General features: G+C 44.8%; 1 protein-coding gene across 1 annotated transcript in view; it reads right to left on the bottom strand.

Moving 5' to 3' along the window:
* CTTNBP2 (cortactin binding protein 2) overlaps positions 1 to 21,886 on the bottom strand; it is a 129,142-nt gene that overhangs the window by 5,903 nt on the left and 101,353 nt on the right. Inside the window, exons 16-22 of the mRNA XM_066634120.1 lie at positions 21,570 to 21,757; positions 17,967 to 18,145; positions 15,263 to 15,468; positions 13,651 to 13,836; positions 11,859 to 11,919; positions 8,252 to 8,384; positions 6,152 to 6,256 (exon numbers count right to left, since the gene is read on the bottom strand). Coding sequence (XP_066490217.1) covers positions 6,152 to 6,256; positions 8,252 to 8,384; positions 11,859 to 11,919; positions 13,651 to 13,836; positions 15,263 to 15,468; positions 17,967 to 18,145; positions 21,570 to 21,757 — 1,058 coding nt within the window. The remainder of the gene's footprint in view (positions 1 to 6,151; positions 6,257 to 8,251; positions 8,385 to 11,858; positions 11,920 to 13,650; positions 13,837 to 15,262; positions 15,469 to 17,966; positions 18,146 to 21,569; positions 21,758 to 21,886) is intronic.

Here is a 21,886-nt window from a genome sequence, read left to right as displayed (position 1 = left end):
ATGAACATCTATGCTGAAGGTGTGCTTACAAGGAAAGGTGAGGCATGGCTGACTCAGCATCTTGTGTCATTTAGTGGGAATTTTTGTCCCACTCACTAACAAGCTCTGATAGTTCCAAACAGTTACTATCAGAAGTTATTGAGTTGTCATCAACCACACTATAATGACAGTCTAAGAGAAAATAAAATCTGAATGTCTACTCAATATACTCTTGGGTGTATGGCTTGGGCCCAGCATATCTGAGAGACCACCTTCTCCTGTGCAATCCAGTCTGTTCTTTGAGATCATCAGAGGGCGCCTTGTCGGTTGTGCCACCATTAAGAGAGGTCACGGGGATGGTGGCCAGAAACGGCCTTCTCAGTGGTGGCGCCTGTGTTATGGTATTCCCTCCCCGTTGAGTTGAGGACAGCTTGACCTTCCGGTGAGGCCTGAAGACATTATTTAGAACAGCATTTGAGGTCCTATAACGGCTGCTTTTATGAATTTATTTAATGTTTTTATTCATGTGTTTTATTACGGACTGGTTTTATTGCATTGTTTTTATATTGCCTGTTTTTATTGTCATTTATATAGTTTTTATTTGTATTTTATTACTTTTTCATTACATATTTTATGTACTGACTGTTGTTAGCCACCTTGGGTGCCCTTTGGGGAGAAAGGCGGATTGCAAATCCAATAATAATAAATATAAATATCCCCCCATGTCCCCTGTACATGGTCATTTTTGCAGCGCATACCAGACATGTGTTTGCAACTATATGACAAAAGATGAAAACGACCAATTCATTGTATTCCGCTCATCTCGTCTTTGTGAATAAATTCAGCAGAAATATGATCTCAGCTGCCATTCGAAATCTGCTACTCCCTCACCTGAATGGCAGACAAATAACATTTTTCTTACTTTAACTTTCTTATGGCTCACCACAGTCTCCTAACACCAGAGAGCTGAAGAAGAGGCTTCATCCTCACATTCTCCCAGCTTTTCTCCTAGCAGTTCCACCACCTCAAGCTCTGTACTAAATTGTATGCTGTAGGGTCCTCAGGACTTTTTCAAAGGGGAGGGGAGGGTTCAAATTCAAGGTGGGGTGCCCTGGCAGAGCATGATGTTGCTAAAGCACCATAAAGCATTTTGCAATAGCATTGGAGTTCATGGCACCAGCAGGAAGGCCTGCGAGTGCCAGTGAAAGGAACACTGCGTAGAGGAGCAGGTAAGGCCTGCACAGGGCAGGAAGAGGAAGCATATGGGGGTAGGAGCAGTGGCAATGGAAGCGAATTGGGGCTGCAACGGAATCTGTGGCGCTGGTGTGAGCCATGACCTATCCCCCTTTTCTGGGCAAAATCTGCTGACACGGATTCAGTAGGACTGTCAACTTTCACTGAAGATTTTTTTGTTCTCTCTCTCTCTCTCTCTCTCTCTCTCTCACACACACACACACACACCCCTGCCATTCTTCAAAGCAGCAATTTTCAGCCTTTTCCATCTCACAGCACACTGACATGGTGCTAAAATTGTGAAGGCAAACCACAATTTTTCCTTTTTTTTGGCAATTGACAAGGCACACTGCACTGCCTCACATGCCCCAGTGGCCCTACTAATAAATGACCTTCCCCAAACCCCCGCAGCACACCTGTGTACCACTGTCAGCACACCAATATGTCATGACATGGTTGAACAACATTGCTCCAAATTTATTTATTTATTTATTTATTTATTTATTTATTTATTTATTTATTATACCCCCACCTTTCTACCCTGATAAGGACACTCTAATGAACCTGCTCTCTGCTAGGAATTCTCGGAATCTGCTCAGTCTTCCTGCTTTCATCCCAATGGCTACAGACTCCTGGCACTTGCGACTTTTCCTCTCTGCTCTCCTTGATAAAGGATTTCCCCTCAGGACTATCCTAGATGAGCCATGAGAAGATCTAGGACTGGATCCCCCCTTTTTCAAATGTTGAAAGTAAGTTTTTAAATCAAGCTAGGTCGGGGGAGGATCCCCAGTGCCATATTTTTGATTAAAAGAGCACTTTAATTCATTCAATTAATAAGGGGAAGGCAGGATAGCAATCGTTTAAAATAAGTAAGAAGCTGCTGCTTGTGCAATGGAGGAAAACAACACATGTCCTCTGTGTGCCCTTCAAGACTAAATCCTCCCGCAACTCAAAACTGCCCTCAGTTTGTTACGGTCTTTACGTTGCTTTTCAGCTGTTTTGCTGGTTTTCTTTCCAGCGGCTCCCTTTTCCCATAGATCACAGATGTGGAAATCTCCAGTGGCTCAAAGACAGAGAGAGCATCTTTCTGTAACTCACAGTCCCAATTGCCACTTGGAACCAACTTGCCTCCTAATTTCAATTTTAGCTGCTTCTTCAGTGTTTTCTAGTTTCCATGGCAACCGCAGCCATCTGGAGGATTCACTGCATCTGAGCATGATCATTCATAACTGCGCCAAATGCACTTTTCATTGCGTCGGAGAGGCTGACTTCCTAATTTTTTTCCTCCCTCATAACAAGGCTTTCTTTTGGCCATGAACCTACTTTTGGACAGTCCTCCAGAGCTCAAGGCCATGAGTCAAGGGCCTTTACTCACAGGAAGTACTTCCTCCGATTACACAGGCCAACACACATTTCATTTTCTTAAACGTTACACCAATTCCTGGGTATATTTGGGGTGCTGATTCCAAAAATGGCATCCGTTTTGCCCTATCACATCTAGTTTTGGAGATATAGTATAGCCTCATTAGTGAATGGTTCAAGCTGCTTCCTCATGAGGAAGCCTACACCATGGCTTCCTCAGGAGGAAGCTGCTTGAACCATTCACTAATGAGGCTATACTATATCTCCAAAACTAGACGTGATAGGGCAAAACGGATGCCATTTTTGGAATCAGCACCCCAAATTCATATCAAACCACCATAAAGTTTAGGAAAAACCTTTCTGACCCTCAATTTTGTAGGCCTGTGTTATCAAAGTGGTTATAGGCAAGTCACTAACGAGTCTATGAGGCGAGACTGCCTCATATTTCATGGGACCGGCCTCAGATTCTCTAAGTAGCTTCGAAAGAGGATTGAATGTGTGCCTGCCAAATGCCAGGGAAGCTGGCAGTAAAGTGAATAAGGTCTTCCAATTCACTGTGCTTCCAATTACAGCAAACCTCATCATCAGTGTTGCCCTCCTGACATTTTCCTAGAGATTCTGGGACTTGGACCTGGGTCCAGATTCCAGCATGACTATTCACTGGCTCAGCCTCTCTCAGCTGTGCAGACCAATCCTCTGCATGTTTAATTGCATGTACAGTGGGCCCTCGGTATCTGCGGGGGATCTGTTCCAGGATATCAAATTCCATGGATAATGAGATACGTAGGGGTCCACGTGGTGCTGCAATTACTTAAGTGAGGGTTGCGCCTAGCCCTCTGGAGTTTGCACGTGGCCTCCTGGCCTTCCCAGACACTTCCCAAATCTACTAGAAGGCATTTCTCATTCATGCAGGCAAACTGGAAGTGCCTTCCAGTCCTGATTGGGAGGCCCTCTGAAGTGCTGGGAGATGCGCACGACCGGAAGTCATTTCCGGTTGCATCCAGGAGGTTCTCTTTGACCCTCCAACCACCAGCTTGGATCTGCAGATATGCGAATTTGCAGATGCCAAGCCACTGTATTCAACAGGAGCTACTCCCACAGGGTGACCAGATGTCATAACCGCAAAAGAGGACAAGGCACCCCAAGATGTAGGACATCCAAGAAAAATGTAGGACATAACAAAATAAAAGCTAAAAACCCTGGTATGTTGATTTGTGGTTAATCTGAACACCATATTACTTATTATTTAATTTAAAACTACAGGTTGAGCGTCATTATTCGTGTGGGTTCCGTTCCAAGCGCTCACACTGATGGCAAAAAACGCACTATAGCTAATCCATTTAAAAAACAAAGTTTCTTTGCTCTGGTGATTTGAAAACAGCCTTGCTGACCTTTGTGATGTAAGATAAGAGTCATTAAGAAAACAATCCATCAATCAGTCCTCCTCCAAGCGCTTACAAAGGCACTTCACTCAGCCCTTCCCTTCACCAATGCAAAGTACAGTGGTGCCTCGCAAGACGAATGCCTCGCACACCGAAAAACTCGCAAGACAAAAGCGTTTTTGCTATTTTTTCTGGTGACTCGCAAGACGAATTTTTCTATGCCGTGCTTCGCAAGACGAATTTTTTCTATGGCCATGCTTCACAAGATGAATTTTTAAAATTAAAAAGTTGAAGTTTTGTGCTTGAAATTTTTGAAATCCTCTGCACAGTATGTATGCCTTTAAAGAGCACTTAATAAACACTTTGTAAACCAAATTTGACTTTGTTCTGACTTTTTTTGCCCATAGGAACACATTAATTAAATTTCAATGCATTCCTATAGGAAACCGCAGTTTGCAAGATGAAATTTTCGCAATACGAAACGACTTGCGGAACGAATTAATTTCATCTTGCAAGGCACCACTCTATCTTTCTTTCAGGGGGAAGGGAGGGGTCGCCTGGAAAGAGAAGGATTGATGGCTTGTCAGCCAGCTGCCCCCCCCCTCTCATTAAGGAGGCTATTATTAAAGGACTGTTCAGTTTTTTAAATTGATTTTAAAGGGGTGCATTTTTCCCCCTTCTCCAGAGATCAGCGCATTCCTTCTCATTTGCAGTGGCCATTCGTGTTGAGTCAAATCCATGTATAAAAAAATCCGTGTATAACAAGGCTTCTTATCCGTGTATAACAAGCCGGGCCATAGGACAAATCTTAATGTTCAAGCCTGTAACCGAAAAGCCTGTTTGCAGCAAAGATCTATTCTTGCTGATCACCCGAGCACAGAAATTTCATAACTTAACCAGCAAAAGATGTTGAAATTCTGTGCATGCTGAACATTTGATATAGATGGTAAACAGTACTACTGTAGTAAGTTGCAAAACCGATGTCATAGTCTCTTTAAAAAATGGCAAGGGCGTTCAGCAAAAATCACATTCCAATGCAAATCTATGAGCAGGATGAAATGTCAAAACAAACCACAACTCCTGATGTGAGCCAAATCTCTTAATACCACTATGCAGCAAGCTAAAAACTTAAAACAAATCGGATCACAGCTTGAATACCAAGCCAGTGCTCCCTTTCTACTGAATTTCTTTTTAAAGTGATAATGTGGGGAGAAGTTGAGAAGGGGAGGCAATATAGTCATGTATGTTATGAAAATGAAACTTGCAGCAGGGCTACTGTGGAAGCACACAAGGGAAGGCAGGCCCAGGCAGCTACAAAAGATCTGGTGATGTCTGTAAAACACTGTTAACGGAGAAAACTGCTGAGATTATTTTGGGAGGCTGGGAATATCTCTGACAGTGGTGGGCCAGGGGAGTACATGTCCCTCACGGTGGAGTGATGTTTTCCCCCTGTCTCCGCTGGAGGGGGTTACAGCGCTCAACTCAGGTGCACAGCAAATGCTGTGAAATCGGCCCTCCTCGCCTGCCCTCAGCTCCCTACGGCTCCAAATGGAGCCATTTTTAAGGAGTGAGGGCTGCGCATGCACAGAGGATGGGCTGATAGCACAGATGCGGAGGGGGACACCGTCCTCCATGACATCACTCGACCCCAGGTGCCAGCGGGGCCTAGCAACACAACTGATTGCTGAGAAGCCCTTTTCTACATGCTCATTAGTAGCAGGCATGAGTACACAGGTGTATGCCTTGCATGGATCTGTGAACTGTGAACTGTAAATGTAAGGTCCCTTCTAAGCTTTCCAAAGGGTCTGGGTAGACTTCAGATTGTTTACTGGCAAGGAACAGGTCACAAAGCCCCCTGTGGTAAACAGTAAGACACACGACTTCTTTCCTCTCCTATAGCAAAAAGTTTGACAAGATGTTGCTAGGCCTGTTGGCACTCCTTTTTCTCATATCATCAGGGGACATTCTCCAGTTGGAAGAGACACCTTTGTCAAGATCGGTTCCAAGCCAGCTCCAGGTTTAGGGGGCCCATGGCAACTGTTGTCCATCTATCTGGGTAGGTCCCAAGAGAGCCCCTCAGCTGCCACAACATGGAGGCTACGGAGATAGTCTTAAGTGTTCTGTAGCGCACCCTTAAAAGACAGACCAAAAGTTGAGTGCATACAGGCATCTTTGTGCTATACATTATCACATACCTGCTGTGATGCTGACGTATTTGCATTAATGATGTTTGCTGAAAGCACAGGATCCTTCACAGAACTACTGATCATCATCATCAGCTCCTCCTTTGAATCTACAATCTGTATAAGACGTGGGAAGAGCAGAGGGGAAAGTAAGGTCAGTGTTGGAAATTTTGATATCTTAAAGCAGAAATGGCTGTGTCTATAAAGCACTTTAGTGCCTATTATACCAAGAAACTGCCCACTAGCAACAGACTGCTATTGAGAATGAAAACAGTGTTATCCAGTAAAAAGGAAATTTCACTAATGTTTGCAAAAATCAGTACCTTTTAGCATTGACTGTGAATTCTCAGGTGGTGAACTGATCAGTGTGAATTCTCACTGATCTATCCAATGAAGTGTCTAGTCTATGACAGGGGTGGGCAAACTTTTGACTTTAGGGATCCTGGACCTTTAACAATTGTATAGCAGAGGAAATTTCAAAAGGTGTAGCTTTGAAGGTGTAGCTCTGGGAGATGACAAGCTGCATCTGCTGAAATTCTACTACACATTTACCTGGGAGTAAGCCCCATTGACTATAATGGGACTTGCTTCTGAGTAGACATGTCTAGGATGGGGCTTTTGGTCACACTCTTTTTTCTCAAATACAGGAGCAGGCAACTGGCACTTCTCTCTTCTCTTCTCCCCCACACCACCCCACCCCACAGGCACATTTCAGTCTCACATCCCAGTCTCACAATCACAATTAACACCTCTCTTACTGTCCCTCCCCACCTTCCAACGGTCCAGAATCACTTGCCTCACATTCTCTCTCTCTCTCTCTCTCTCTCTTCCCCACTTCCAGTTAAATCCTGCACTTGTTTCAGTCACATCTCCCCACTGCCCCTCACCCCATTCCAGTATGTGCTCAGTCTGACCATTCTTTGCCAACACTTCCTGGTACTTCTGATAACAATTTGATCATCCCAATTTTCCTCCTTTCCAGAAACCACATATACTTTCCTCTCCAAGCTTCTTGTGAATTTCTTGGTCATGTAATGATTTAATTGTATTAATTATATTCATTAAAAATTAATTGTAATGTAGTAATTTAATGTAAGTAAAAAACTGGTTGTGTGACTTGACAATTTTAGTGGCTTGTCAGTGTGCCGTGAGCTGGAAAAGGTTGAAAATGGCTGAACTAGAGCACGAATCAGTATTCATCAAGAGAACAGGGTGCTATTTTTACAGGGAGGAATTGTGGGATTTGGCAATGGACTGACGAAGGAGCACAAAAGATGGAAGAATCAAAAGTCAAGGCTTCACCTGATCAACAAGGATCTGTGACAGTGTGACAGTGTCAGTAGATTCAGAGAATATACAAGGACAGAAAGGCTTGGGTGAAAAGGTGAGAAGTTTGATGTTGGACATATTATGTTTGAGAAACACCTAAGTGTAAATTAAAGGCAGTTGGGAGATTTGGGATTGGATGCAGGAGGCATATGTTGGGCAAGTCACAACTGGATTACATGAAGATAGTGTAGTGAGACAAAGGATTTCATGAGCTCACTAAAGAAAAACGTATACAGAGATTATAATGTATTCAGAGGACTGAGAGCATATATTTGAGGGCCTCCGATGGAGAGGGGAAAGAAAGAGCTCTCTGTGGAAAAGGTGAATGAATGATTATCCAGGTAGTAAGAGAACCTCCTAATGATAGAGTCATGGTATCTAGGGCATAAAATAAATCAAGAAGGAGAGAAGAAACCATAATAAAAAGCAGCAATGACATCAAGGAAAATGGGCACAGAATAGAAACCTTTGGATCGGGCAGCAAGGAGATCATCACTGATTTTGGTGAGGACAGTTTCAGTGAAGAACAGAGAGGAGAAGCTAGGCTGTAGAAGTTTGAGAGAGGACTTGAAGAAGAAAGAAGTCAGACAGTGGGAGAAATTGCTTTAGGAGACAAAGGCTAGTAAAGAGCACAGGTGGTGTTTATAGGGCCAAGACAGGTCAAGGGTTTTTGTGGGGTTTCTTTTTTGGATACAGAAATGGTAATAGGCTTCACTGCAATACTGAAGAACCCAGAGAAAGGATAGATTGATTATATAGTGGAGAGCAGTAGATAGTATTTACCTTGCTTATGTCAGATTCTGATTTGCTTGAACACATACTCTGAAGCTCCTGTACAAGGTCTACTTCATCATCAGAACCCAGGGAAAGCCTCTGCTCCAGGTTTAACACACTGAGTGGGTCATCTTCTAGAGATCTTGGAAAATAATAAATAAGACCCTACTTTCACTGGTCCTCAAACTGCACAATTAATTGGGCTGCATAAAGGATAGCAGCCTAAAACAACGAAGAGTGTATTGTTTCTGTCAGAGGTATCCAGGACTACATTATACAGGCAAATAGTTCCTTTTAGTCTCCATTTAATCATTTTGTAATTTTATAATATGCTAAGCAATAGCCATGAAATAAAATTCAGAGGCCAATCCTTACTAGAAGCTTTTTAGGTGTCCCAATTTACCTAAAATCACCATCATAAAATATATCTATTTATTGCTTTTAAGCAATAAGCGTAAAATTTACATAGCATATGAAAACATGTTTCCCTGCCCCAGATGTTGTGCTGGGGCAATGAGGAACAGTTGCTTCCCTGCTGCTAAATATAAGAGAAGCACAACGTAAGGTGCCTCCTATGTCCACTTAAGGCCACTTAAGGCACTTAAGGCCAAGGCATTTTCTACCATTGAGGACAGAAATACTCTAGGAGTCTTTGGATAGAAGGAGTTGAAGGATTTGCCTCTAGATTGGCATGCCTCTAGAAGGCCCAGCTCCATCGAGAAAGCCACTGCTTTATGACACTTGCGTTGTAATGCAGTGTCATTGGACCAAGATAAATCATGGTAATAATGCCATTAAAAAAAGGCAATAAGATTTACAAGACTAACAGCCCAATCCTATCCCCCACCACTGGCGATGATGCAGCCATGCCAACAGGGCACACACTGTATCCAGTGATGGGGAGGGCGGTCAGGAGGCCTGCCAAAGGAAAGTAAAAATATTTTCCCATTATCTCACTGCAGGCCTCCTGGTGGTCTATGGGTCTCCTCGAACTTACACCAGCTATATAGCCAGCGCAAGACCAAGGTGTGAAAAAGGGCAAGATGGGTGCAGCAGTGGCTTGGAAGTGACACTGGTCTGACCCCTCCCACTCTCTGTCAGAACCATTCCGGACAGCGACAGCAATGCGTAAGTGCTCACCAAATGGTGTCTGCTGCACACTGCCAGTCCTGCCCTGAATGGCTCTGTTGGCAAGTGGGAGGGGCTGCTTACACCAGTTATGGACCTGGCTACTGAGCCACCTGGGGCACAGATCTGCAAAATGCCACCCCCTCCCCCGGAGAGGAGATTTACCTCCATTATGGAGCCTTGCACTACATCCACTGGTGCTCCGAAAGCCAAAAGCACTGTTTACGGCCCTCCGGAGGCCTCAGAGGGTTTTTGGAGCACCAGTGGATGCAGCATGGGGCCTCCTAGGCCCTTGGAAGGGCTCTGGGGGGCAGGCAGAGGTAGCAGTGGTGCTGTGGCAGTGCTGCCCTCACAAGCCCCACAGGCATGGCGCCCTGGGGCTTTTGCCTCCCTTGCCCCTTAAGGACTGCCACTGGCTTACCCAGCACATTGCAGTGTTTGCAGTACTTATCATTTTATCCCCTTCTGGCTATGCTACCGGCTGCTGGAACACAAGTTCTGGAAGTGCAAGGCCCAGAGAGAATTATACTCCAAGTGGTCCAAATGCAGCCTGACAGATACAGGTTCTCAGTATCATTGATAAAGACGTTTTTGACTTAAACCAAATACATATTAGGGAGCATCTTCTTGAGGACGGCCTCTCTAACCACAGAGACTCATGACTGTCCCATATATCATTTGGCAGCCATGCAGCATCAGCTGCAAGATGGAGCAAGCATTTCTTAGTAGTACTGCCCCTGCTTTGAAATATCCTCCCCAAAGAGTTTGAGCAGAGCCCCATGTGGCTTGTATTTTCATCAACAAGCTCAAACGTTTTCCTTTCCTACGGGCCACCTCGTAAAGCCTCTGATGGATGTTTTGCTTTTGAGACTTCTTTAATGAAACAGACTAATTCCAAGTGGATATGTTTTATTGTTTTAATTATAAGCCACTCTGATGTATCTGCTTCTGATATATAAATTATGAAACTGAAATAAATCAAACAATATGGGCCCCACCACACTGCTGTACTAGAGTTTGGATCTGAGCCTTTCTCGTCCTTCCTTCAAAGCAAGGCATGTTTCACGCAGTGACTGTTCCCGGCAAGAACTGCGTCTGCCTGGCAGATTCAACCATCTTCTCTTGATAGCACTTCTCCACTGCTTCCAATGTAAGAAGGGACCTCAGGTCCATGGAAGCTTAACCCCCCCCCCCATTGATTTGTTAGTCTTTACAGGGGCCAAGACTTTTTATTGTTTTTGCTGCCACAGACTAACATGGCTACTCCTTTGAAATCCCAGGGTTTCCTACAGCTGAGAAGGTTGCTAATGGTGGGTGCCATCTCCTCTCTTTAGATTTATCCCTCTGTTGTAAAAGGCCCTATGACGGTGCATGAACCAGTCCAAGCTGTGGCAGTAAAGTGGCAGTAGCGTTGAAGCTGCACTGGTGTGGAATGTGAACCAATCCAGGGCAGGTAATTTCGCCTGGGGGAGCTTTTGTGGGTGGGAAGGGCAGGGGGAGCTTCTGGGCAGATCAGGGGAGGGCACGGGGTAGGGAGGGGGGATCTTAGCAGTAAATGTGCATGCCAGAGCCTATCCCCCCCCCTTTCACTCCTTGGACCTACACCAGCTATACAGTCCATCAGGAAGCCAACCCAGAGTAGTCCTCCTGATCACCCTGCCCCCCAACCACTGAATGCAGCACACACCCCACCAGTGAGACAGTGTTGGTGCCAATGGTGGGGGATAGAATTGGGCTTAAAACAGACCATTCATGTGTGCCTTTGGCTATAGTCTTAATGCAGTGGTTGAATAACAAGGGGGCCTGAGGACCCCTAGCTTTTGTGATGGTTGCCTGAGCTACTGTAGTTGAAAGGTTAAGATAAGGACATGATTGTTTTAAAACCAAGGTGACTGGGGATAGGATTTCATTAATGGTATATATAAAGACCAAAGGGCATTACTATCTTTGTTACTACTTCCACTGTTATTACTAGCTTCAGAATTTTCATTCTGTAAACAAAAATATAGACAGATTCCTTCCTGCACAGAACTCCAAAGGAACTTGGAGAAGCTTTTCCCCTTCATAAATTTGGAAAAGAGTCTCCTGCAATGTTCTTATTTCTAATAACCCTGACAAAAATACACACTGCATCAAACTTTCAACCACTTCTACAGTTTTAATAAAACTTGCAAACACAATGCTAATTGTCAACAAAAAGCCTGCAAGGCTGCAATTCTCATTACAACTTCTGACTATCTGAAGCGAGGTTTTTGGGCAGCTTAGGAAATCAGTGTGATGTCTACAAGCACAGGGACAGATATTTCAGATCAGGATTAAGGGAACTGCTGCCGTGTCCCTGTTGTTCTACTTCCTGAGCAGTTTTCGGGGAGAACTGACGCTCCCCACCAGGTGGATACATAGCTATGTTATGAGTCGATTCAGGTACTTTTTATTCTTAAATAAATTATCCAGTCTTCTTTAAAAAAAAAAGGACAGGGGAACTTACTTTTTTGTTAGAGAAGCCACTTTATTGCCATTTTCCTGCAAAATGTTCTTTGACTTTAAACCTGCACAAGAAGTAGGAGAAAGAAGGTTAACTCATTACATTCTACGAAGAACTCTAGCCTCGTCTTTACTTTAAAATAGGTACTACAGTCACGTCACCCCCTCCCCGTTATCTGTGGGGGCCATTCCTGCCCACCATCCCCCCCCCCACAGACAATGTGGATACAGGGGAACTCTATGTAATTAGTAGCCCTGCCCCCCAGCGCCCATTAACTTCGTTATCCTTTTGTAGCGCTTGAAGCATGGGTGTTTCTTGCTTAACAAAGGAACATTATTGCTTTACTGAAGAAGGTGGCATTCAGGCGACCAGCCTGCATGCTATGGAGACGAGACTAACTGAACATTAACAGGAAGCAGGACAGTTCTTCATTCCTAGTGTGCAGGATGGTTGCCTGCACACCTTGTTCTTTAGTGAAACCAGAATGTTCCTCTGTTAAGCAAGAAGCAACTTCTAAATGAAACAAAATGCTACTAAACAAAAATGAAGGTACTGTAGTGGGCGTGGGGCGTGGGTGGGTGGGAGGGAGGCATCCCCTGATCCGAGGATAACGGATTCATGGATCCGAGGGGTGGGGGAAGCCTGTATTTATGAATACATATATACACATTGTACTGGCATGCCAGCCCAATCTGAAAAACAAGGAGCAGAACTTCTCCAATTCTATAACAAGACTTGACAATCTACACCTTTAATTGGAAGGCTTACTCATTCTGCTTTCTCAGGGCCTCAAGGTCTTCCTACTCCTTGTTCTACTCATCTTGAGTGACGCTACTGGTACAGGCCCACCGAGTCGACGCAGTATGTCACCAAGCGCAGAGTCTGGCTACAGTTGCAGTGAGCGTACCATCAACCCAAATTTAAATAAACTAGTGCAACCAGTCAAAGAAGCTGGTCACCCCAAAGTATCACAACTCCATTTAACTAAAGAAGTAGTTGGGGTGGTGGGTGCTTCCTCCCCCTTTCTTGTGAGTTTCTGTCCCCACACACCTCACTTTTGAACAAGTACTTTTGATTAAACCAGATCTGAAACCTTTGTTGCTTCCACACCAAAGTTCTTCAGCACCGCTGAGGCACTGCTTTCCTGGAATCAGCTAGGTGAGGAATTCAAATGGGGGCTCCGCATTGCACAATATAGCACAATATTGTCTATTGTGGAAGATCTTTCCATAATGTTTTGTCAAAAGTATGTCTCAGTAGGTATTCACTTATTGCATTGAGACATACAGTCAAAATGAATAATCCGTAATGGGGGGGGGTGTACTTGGGACTAGGTGACACAATGCCCTGTGTCATTGCATCACCCCTGCACAGTCACCTCTCCTCCATGTACCCCTCCTGCATTTGGAGCTGTACATGGGCAAGAGCAAGGAGGAGGGTTGATTTTTGCGGCATTTGCTGCTCACCTCCAGTAAGTGCTGTCACATACACCCCTAAACACACCTGTGGAGATGGTGAAAAAAATGCCATTCCACCACAGACGGGGGCAATGTACTCCCTAGCCCCAGCTTAGCTATACCACTGATTCGTACTGCTGATCCCTACTGTCCATTCAATTTAATAGGGCTCTGTGGATGCCACTGGAAAATCAAGAGAAGTTGTGCACTAGAAGCATTGATGGACAGTGAAATGAGAGAGCCTGAATGGGGTTAAAGGAATGCACATCTGCATTAAACAGAACATCCTGACTCTTGCTGCAGATCCCACAAGGTCCTTCACCTCCACCAACTCTTACCTTGTACATTTTCCTCTTTCTTATTCCAGGACTGGGCTGTTGAGTGGCCTGATTTCTTCCGAGGACTTGTGCTCACTTTTCGCCAAGCAATGCTTTCCCCTCTTTTCTTGGGGCAATTCTTGTAGCTAGATACCATAGAGAGGGGGAAATTTCCTCCTTTAAAGTCTGCGATGTACTCATCCAGCTCTGAAATGTTGGGGACAAAGTACATTGTCACGATCACCTGGCCCTGCAGTGTACCTAAAGATGTGGCATTGAAGCATCTATCCTTTGTACCGACAGGATTGGGCTGCTTGTATCTATAGGATTGGGCAGTTAGGCTGTAATCCTATACACACTTTCCTGGAAGTAAGGCCCAATGGGACTTACTTCTGAGTAGGCATGCCTAAGATTGGGCTGCCAGACCTAGAGGCCTGCATATTCGTGGAGAGGTAAAGAAGGATGGGCCAAGACATTAAAAAGTCAAAACTAAGAGTCATATATAGAAAGAATTTGAAAAAAGAAGAGATTGTAGGATTTCCTGCATCAGGAATTTAGCATAATAAAAATGATGAGACCAAGAAGGAAGGTGTCAATTCCATGGAAAAGACCCACACAATTGGCCCCAATATGAATCTTTTATGTTGCCTAATGCAGACATTGAAGAGCATCCCCTTTGGACTTGTCACCGGGGCCCAGCCCACACGGCACAGGTCTCCTCGGGAATAAGGGAGCTGAGTGAGTATGGCCTGGTCCTGGCCCCCAGGCAGAGAGACTCCCCAAGGGTAGGCCTGAGATTCTGCAGGATCTCAGGCTGATCAACTGGTTGGAAAGGGTTGGGCCAGCCAGGCCAGCTGCTGGACTCTTAAGTGACCCAGAAAGCGATGGGAGAGGTCGCTTCTTCTCAAGTTGGCTGGGCTTAGAGAGGGTGGCCCAGGGAGATGTAAGCCTCCTCTGCAACTTACCCGGCCTATCCCTTGCTTGAAAGGAGCTGGGGATAATCCAGTGTCAAAGATGGGCAGTAAACCCCTGAACTTTGGGGGGGATCTAGCCCTGACCCTTGGGGGATGGGCCCCCCTCTACTTGCGGCAGGGAACCGAGGTGGTCTGGGCCCCTTCCACCTGGGGCAGGAGCGACAACCTGTGCCCAGGACCCAGCACCTCCTCAGCGGACAAGCTATGGGGTCCCTCAAATCTACAGACTCCCAAGGAGGAGCAGAGGTTGCCCGCAGTGCCCTCCCCTGCCAATCCGGGGCCCCACTGACCCTACCAATGCCCAGGAGGGAGGAACCCCAGGTCATCCAGCACGCCTTCAGACAGCCCTTGGGGAAAGCTTGGGGGCCGTCACCCTGAGTTGCAGAGCGGGCCAGAAGGAACACAATGTGAATGGTGGAACCAGGGCCTTGTGAAGCAACAAGGTCCTGGTGAATGTAAAGACATTGACTCAAATAAAGTGAGTGGCTGTGCAAGACCTTCCAGAGGACTGCATATGTGTCTCCAGGAGGTGGTAAGCCCCTGTTGCCCTGGGTCGCCCTGCATGAATCCCTGCGCCCCAATACGGCTGTGACAAGGATCTAACATTTAAAGGTTTCTAGGCCTTTGATTCTAAGAACAAGCCATTTCTTGCACTTCACCTGCTCTTGGAAGAGGACAGCCATGCAGAACAGCTTTATTTAACAGGATGCTGAGAGCAGCTTTCACAACCGCTTGTTGTCCTTGGCTTGGACTTTTCTTGACTGCCACCTGTCCCAGTGTAGATGGCCTTTTCAAAGAAGCTCTGGAGAGAATTGCTTCTTGAACTCGGGGAGCAATGACAGCATTCCATAACTTGGACATCCACCTTGAACGCACACAAGGAAAAAGGATATGATAACCAAACAGACTTGACATATCTAGGCAACATCCAGGACTTGAGAGAAAGGTCTTGTGCAACTCTTAGGTTGAGAAAGGTCTCTCCTCTGATCTGCTGGAAACACTGCTATGGTTTCATGCAAAATATTTCTGATGTCTTTACAACCATTTCTTTAAAAAAACAAAAAACTTTCAGATGTCACTCCTAGCAGTGGTGGTACCAAAACAGGACAGACCTCAAAGAAGAGGTACTTATTGTTTTGGGATTTAGCGCTACTGCAGTGGTTCCCAACCTAGGGGTCATGACCCCTCCAGGTACGTGTTTTAAAAATCACCGCCCCTTAACTGGTGGAGATCCATAGGAGACAGAGCCCGTCACTTCCAGGTACCCCCTGACAAGGATGACAGGGAGGTAAGAAGGGGTTTTTTATGAGCCTTCTTATCTCCCTGTAGTCAGCAAAAGCAGGGAGAACCCAGAAGTGATGGGCGCAGTTGCCTATGGGCCCTTAGTAGTTTTCCAACCCTGTCTTAAAGGGACAGGAGGTTGGGAACCACTATGCTACTGTCTAATACTGGCTCTGCTCTTGTCACAGAGATCAGCAACTGAAAGTGGGTGATAAGTGCTCTGATTCAAAGCACCAATTATTCTTAAAATCCTACATCTGGAATTGTCCTGATGGAGGAAGGTCTGTTAATATTGAGATTCTGGCACATTTCCACCACCGATTAATTTGAGCAGGGAATCATCTCTCGAACACTCAGTATAAAGAACAGTGTCTGAGTATGAGACAAATGCTTTACAAATGCTTTCCTCTTAACCACAGCTCTAAAGATGTGCATCTCATATAACCGGAAGGATTTATACAAGAATTTTCAGTTATCAAGCATGCTTTAACCGCAGCAACTGTCTTTATAAAAATTAATCCTAACTTCTAATTAAAAGGGTAAGAAAGCTTCAAGCCCACAGGAAAAAAAAAATACAATTTGAGAAAGTAGGAATTTGAACTGAGGCATTAAGATCAGAACACTAGAAAGGGGAGAAGGGAAACTGGGAAAACAGACGGCTGTGGTAAGATGAGAACACATTTTAAAAATGCATTTAATATCACAAGGCAAGAGTTTCAATTTTTTTTCTTTTGCCCATTAAATTCAGATATGCGCCTTCCCCCCCCAAAGGATAAATGCATCTTCCTTTGAAAAATGAAGAATGCTCATTGAGTATAGCTGAGATTTGCAAGACAGACGTGTGTGTTGCACTTTTGATGCTTGTTTATTTTTAGCTTATTCTGTCTTGTTTTATTAATCATGCAAATAAATATTTATTTAAATATCTCAAGGTGAGTTTGGGAACCGGTAGGTGTTTGCGGGGGAGGAGGAGGGGCAACGACAGCAACATGATCGCCACAATCGCACTGCTGCTGGAAAGAGGGGGTTGTGGGCTCCCTGAACCCTCTGGAGAGCCATAGCGACCCTCAGGTAAGTTTAAGAAAACAAACCTTCCCCCCTCCCAGCAACAGCACAATCATGGCAATCGTGTCGCATCACTCCACCCCATAAGGCTCCCGCGATGCCCCAGCTTGGGAAGCTTTGGCTTAATGCAATGTGTGGTAATTCGAGCAGACAACTGAGTTAGGATTCCACCATCATGCTGACCACAGACAGAGATGCATTAAAAGCAGAAGCTGTCAATTAGGTGGCGGTTAAAAAGGAAACTGAAGCAGTGCTCCTGACCACTAACAAATTCCATCCATCAGTCTCCTGAGTTCTGACCATTTGTATTTGTTCAAGAATCAAATGCCAGCCAGGGGAAAAGATCAAGCAATTCCTACAAAAGAGCATGAATGGGGTTAAATCAGTACTTCCCAAAGTGTAGGTTGTGATCCTCTAGTGCAGCAGCAATTTTCAAACTTTTTCATTTGGTTACACACTGATAAGGCACTAAAATTGTCAAGGTACACCATCAGTTTTTTTTTTTTTTTACAACTGACAAGGCACACCGCACTGACAGCAGGGGCTTGCATCTCACAGTGGTCCTGCTAACAAATGATCCTTCCCTAAATTCCTGTGGCACTCCTGCAGACCATTCGTGGCACACCAGTGTGCCATGGCACAGTTGTACCAAAACCTCTCATGGCCCAACAACCCACTCTTCAGGCCTCTGCAGGTCTCGGAATGGCAGTCAGAAGCCACCGTAAGCCACTTCTGATTTTTGGAAACTACTTGTTGTTTGCTTCCAAAAACTGGGAGCAAACTGGCTTCCAGAGGCTTCTGAGGCCTGCAGTGGTCAACAGAGTGGGTTGCCAGGTTGGGAGAGGCCTCCAGCACCTTCAGGAGCATTGTGACCCACCGGAGAGGATGAGGTGGGTGGTGGCTCTGTAAAACTTGGGAACCCCTAGGTTAAATGAATTGCTGGTAGGGCTGGAGATGAAAATGCTTTATGGATGTCACCACCTGGCACCATTAACCAAGAAGAAATGTGAGACCTACTTCACTGTGGTGTGGCTGTGACCAGGCACCACTGGACAAGACAGGAAATGCTTTGGCCCAACAAGTGCTTCCGGTGCACCAAGTCGTGATAAGCAGGAGTTCAGCTGATGCCAGACAGCAAGAATCCACTCTACCATTTTGCACACTGGATCGCAGGGAGGAGGCATTTTACCTCTGAACTGTGGACAATAGGAATAGTTAGATGGTGCTCTGTACCTTGTTGAAGAAGGAAATAATAAGATACATCGCAGGTCAAGTTTTGTTTTTAAAGTCTTAAGAAGTTGATTTGGAGGCTAGTGTCCGTCACTTGAAAATTCTACTAGCAAATGATAACTAGCAAGTCTGAATGATCCAACACCACTGGGTCCTGCAGTACAGGCTGGTGGCAAGAGTTCTCAAGGCAGAGGCAAGGTGGGAAATGGATGAAATGGGGTGGAGGGAGGGCAGAGGGAGGGGAGGATCAGGCCCGAATCTTCTGCCACCGAATTCTAACCTCCCTCCCAACACTGGCAGCCTGACATGGGCCCAGTAGCATCACTAGGATTCGCGTCACCTGGTGCAGGAGGCCTGCGCGTCACCCCAGAATGACGCCACCGAGCCCTGGTAGCACATTTGTATGTTAATGATATCTTATTAAAGAAAATTCCAACTTCCTAACTCTTGGGGCAACAGACAAGGTGCTAATTAACTGGCCACAACCAATTTAAAAAAAATCCCAACTCGTGATTTAATTACTGTTCTCCCTAAATTAATTTTATTTTCAATGTAAATAACCTTACATCTCAGACAAAAAACAGAAAACAAAATCAAGGTTGTCTTTTTCCTTAACAGTAGCATTAAGAAAGTGCCAACAATTAAAACTGTTGCTTTCAGTGACTTCAAATGAGTCATTCAACTCTCACTGGGATGGTTTCCTAATTTGCTGCAGCTATTTTGGTGCACTGATTCGCTTGTTCATTTCATTTCATTTTTTTTAAATAAAAACACTGGTAGGAAATAGAGAGCCCTTTAGGCTTTTAACAGAGAAGGAGAAAAAGCTTGGAACATGACAGAAGAACCAAACACAACTGTTCAGTTTAAGGGATAATGCTGTTCTTTGAGGCAAGAGCTGAAAAGGAAACCCTTGTATAAGAAAGAGCTCATGCCCGTCCTAATCTCATTATAAACCATGCTTTGCAGCACACAGTTGGGCCTAAGAGACCAACTGCATAAAGATTTCTCATTTATCAGCACTGCTCTAATGGCTCCATTGTGGACATTTAGTTGGAACTGTTAAAGGAGAATATAATAATCAGAGCCTTGCGTATCCGTGCTTCAGATAGGTACATATAAATTCTGCACCAAGGTAAACCAAATTTCTGCATTCTCAACTCAAGTAACTCAAGTAGATTTGCATTTACAGGTTCAACCTTGTTATACACAGATTCCTTATACACGGATTTGACTCAACAGGAATGGCCACTGCAAATGAGAAGGAATGTGCTGATCCTGGGAGAAAGGGGAAAAATGCACCCCTTTAAAATGCTTTTCTACTGTTGTACGAGATTTTTATCTCAGCATGATGAGAAGGGCCCTTTAAATTAAAGGAAAACAGTCCTTTACAATAGTTAGAGAGAGGGCAGCCAGCTGACAATCCATCAATCATTCTCTCTCCAAGAATTCTCTCTCTCTCTCCCTCACTTCCCCCAGAACATGTGAAAGAAAGATAATCCTTTCTAAGTGCCTGGAGAGAGATTGCTTGTTGGAATGTCTCTTAATGAGTCTATCTCAACATCGCAAAGGTCAGCAAGGCTGTTTTTAAATCACCTGAGCGATGGGACTTTGTTTTTTAAATTGATTTGCTATAGTGTGATTTTTGCCATCCACTGTGAGTTCTGGGAATGGAACCCACAGGAATAATGAGACTGAACCTGTATATCTTCTTGTAGTGCATAGTTTATTCTGCTAGTAAATCTTTCTGGATATCAGCAGTGTGGTTGCTGCCAAAACTCCTTCCATCCTGGCCTTGATCCTCTCCTCCCCATCTGAGTCTCCTCCCTCTTCCTCCTTGCCCTGTTCCACCCATCCCTTGCCTCTTGCCCACCCCCTGTGCTGACTTACTGGTGCCATGTACCAGTGGCCAGCTCATTGGCAGGCCACTGCCACAAGACGGCATCCTGGCTGTGTTGTATGGTGTGTCGCCTTTTGCCACAGCCATAAAGCACACTGCACTGTAGAATACAAGTTCCAATAGTGTAGAAGCCCATTAAGATTGGGCCCTTAGACTCCTAGCCATTACACTAGCAGTCATCTGTCATCATTATGATACACTAGTTTTCATCTGTCTGTGCTAACTACACAACAGCTATCTTACAGGGCTGTTGTAAGGATGACTGAGAATGTATGTGAAGTGCTTTGGACATTCTCAAGTGCAAAAGACCCCTGGGTCTTCACCACAACAAATTGGGCTTGTTGAAATACCAAGGACACATTTACAAGTGGCTCTCACACATGTTCAGAGCTACGGTTTCATAATCAAAGTATGCTTCTGCACTTCTTAGCAGTTGTGCAGCCAGGAACTGATTCTTCAGTACTGTTTGTGCTGTGCTACAAGATGGAAGAAGTCACATCTGCTATTATTTCTCCCTGCCATGCAGGCTTTAGAGCATCTTCCTGTCACTGCAAGCTCAAGCACACCCTTCAAGGGTAGATGCTGGCAACCACACTAGTTCTGCACTGAACAGTTATGATTTATGGTGACACTTCTATGGAGAAGAGGATGATGAACTACGTATTTCTGCACCAGGGTTTGGAGCTCTTCATATTGCTGAGAGACCAAAAGTCAGCAAAAAACACTGACAGCAGTGCAGCAGGGATAAGCTACAGTCTGGAGCCAGATTCATCTTACAGTTTTTCCATCTGCATAGATATGAGATGGAAGCCAATATGAACCTGCATTTAAAAACAACATCACTTTTACCAAGATATTTAACGGAAACACATTATGGCAGGTAGAGAATGTCTCCTTAGGACGGCCTGGTGACATTACTGATCCATAATCCATTGAAACTCATCATCCAAGACCACTCAAAAGCTACAACTTTCAATCCAAAGCCAATCATGGTACCTGAAAAGCTACTGTTGTTGGCTCCTAGCAATGACTTCTCTGGTTTCTTCAAGTATAAGTTCATATGGGCGCAATCCTAACCCCTTACGTCAGTGCTTTCCAGCACTGGCATAGTGGCACCAATGGGACATGTGCTGCATCCTGCAGTTGGGTGTCACTCACGGAGAACTCCTCAAAGTAATGGAATCTTTGTTCCCCTACCTTGGAGCTGCATTGCCCTTATGTCCGTGCTGGAAAGCACGGACATAAGGGGTTAGGATTGCACCCTAAGTCAACAGTAACTTACTAACTACAGTTTTTACAAAGTCTTTCTGCACCCATAGAGCAATTCACATTGTTCTTCAAAACAGAGAAGGTACCATCCTCTACTTCAGAATAGAAAAGACACCATCCTCTACTCAGAACATAGAAGGCACCACTCTCTACTTGTGGGGATGGGAGGTTCAATGATGCTGAACAATCCTTCGTGGTGAGCTCAAATTCAAGTATGTTCCTACCTTGCTTAAAACCTTTCTTTGTAAGAACCTTTTCAGGAGGCCATGCATTGGCTCTCCATCCCATCTTAGCTGAACCCAGAGGAAATGTTGCTGAATCATCAGGTCAGAGCCCTGAAGCCGTGATTTTGCAATGGTCCCCATGAGAAAGCAATTCTCATGAAAGTAACAGACATCAGATACACCACTGGCTATTAAAAGAAAGAAAGAAAGAAAAATTCTGAAATAACGACATTTTAACTATGATGACATAGCTGTTATTTGAATATAAGGAGACACAAATTGCAAACAATAAAGCCTTTTAACAATGATCATATTTC

This window comes from Tiliqua scincoides, chromosome 7, assembly GCF_035046505.1.
Source record: "Tiliqua scincoides isolate rTilSci1 chromosome 7, rTilSci1.hap2, whole genome shotgun sequence".
In the NCBI taxonomy this organism is placed as follows: Eukaryota; Metazoa; Chordata; class Lepidosauria; order Squamata; family Scincidae; genus Tiliqua; species Tiliqua scincoides.
Note: the sequence above shows the minus strand (reverse complement) of the source record. Positions and strands in the feature narration are given on the sequence as shown.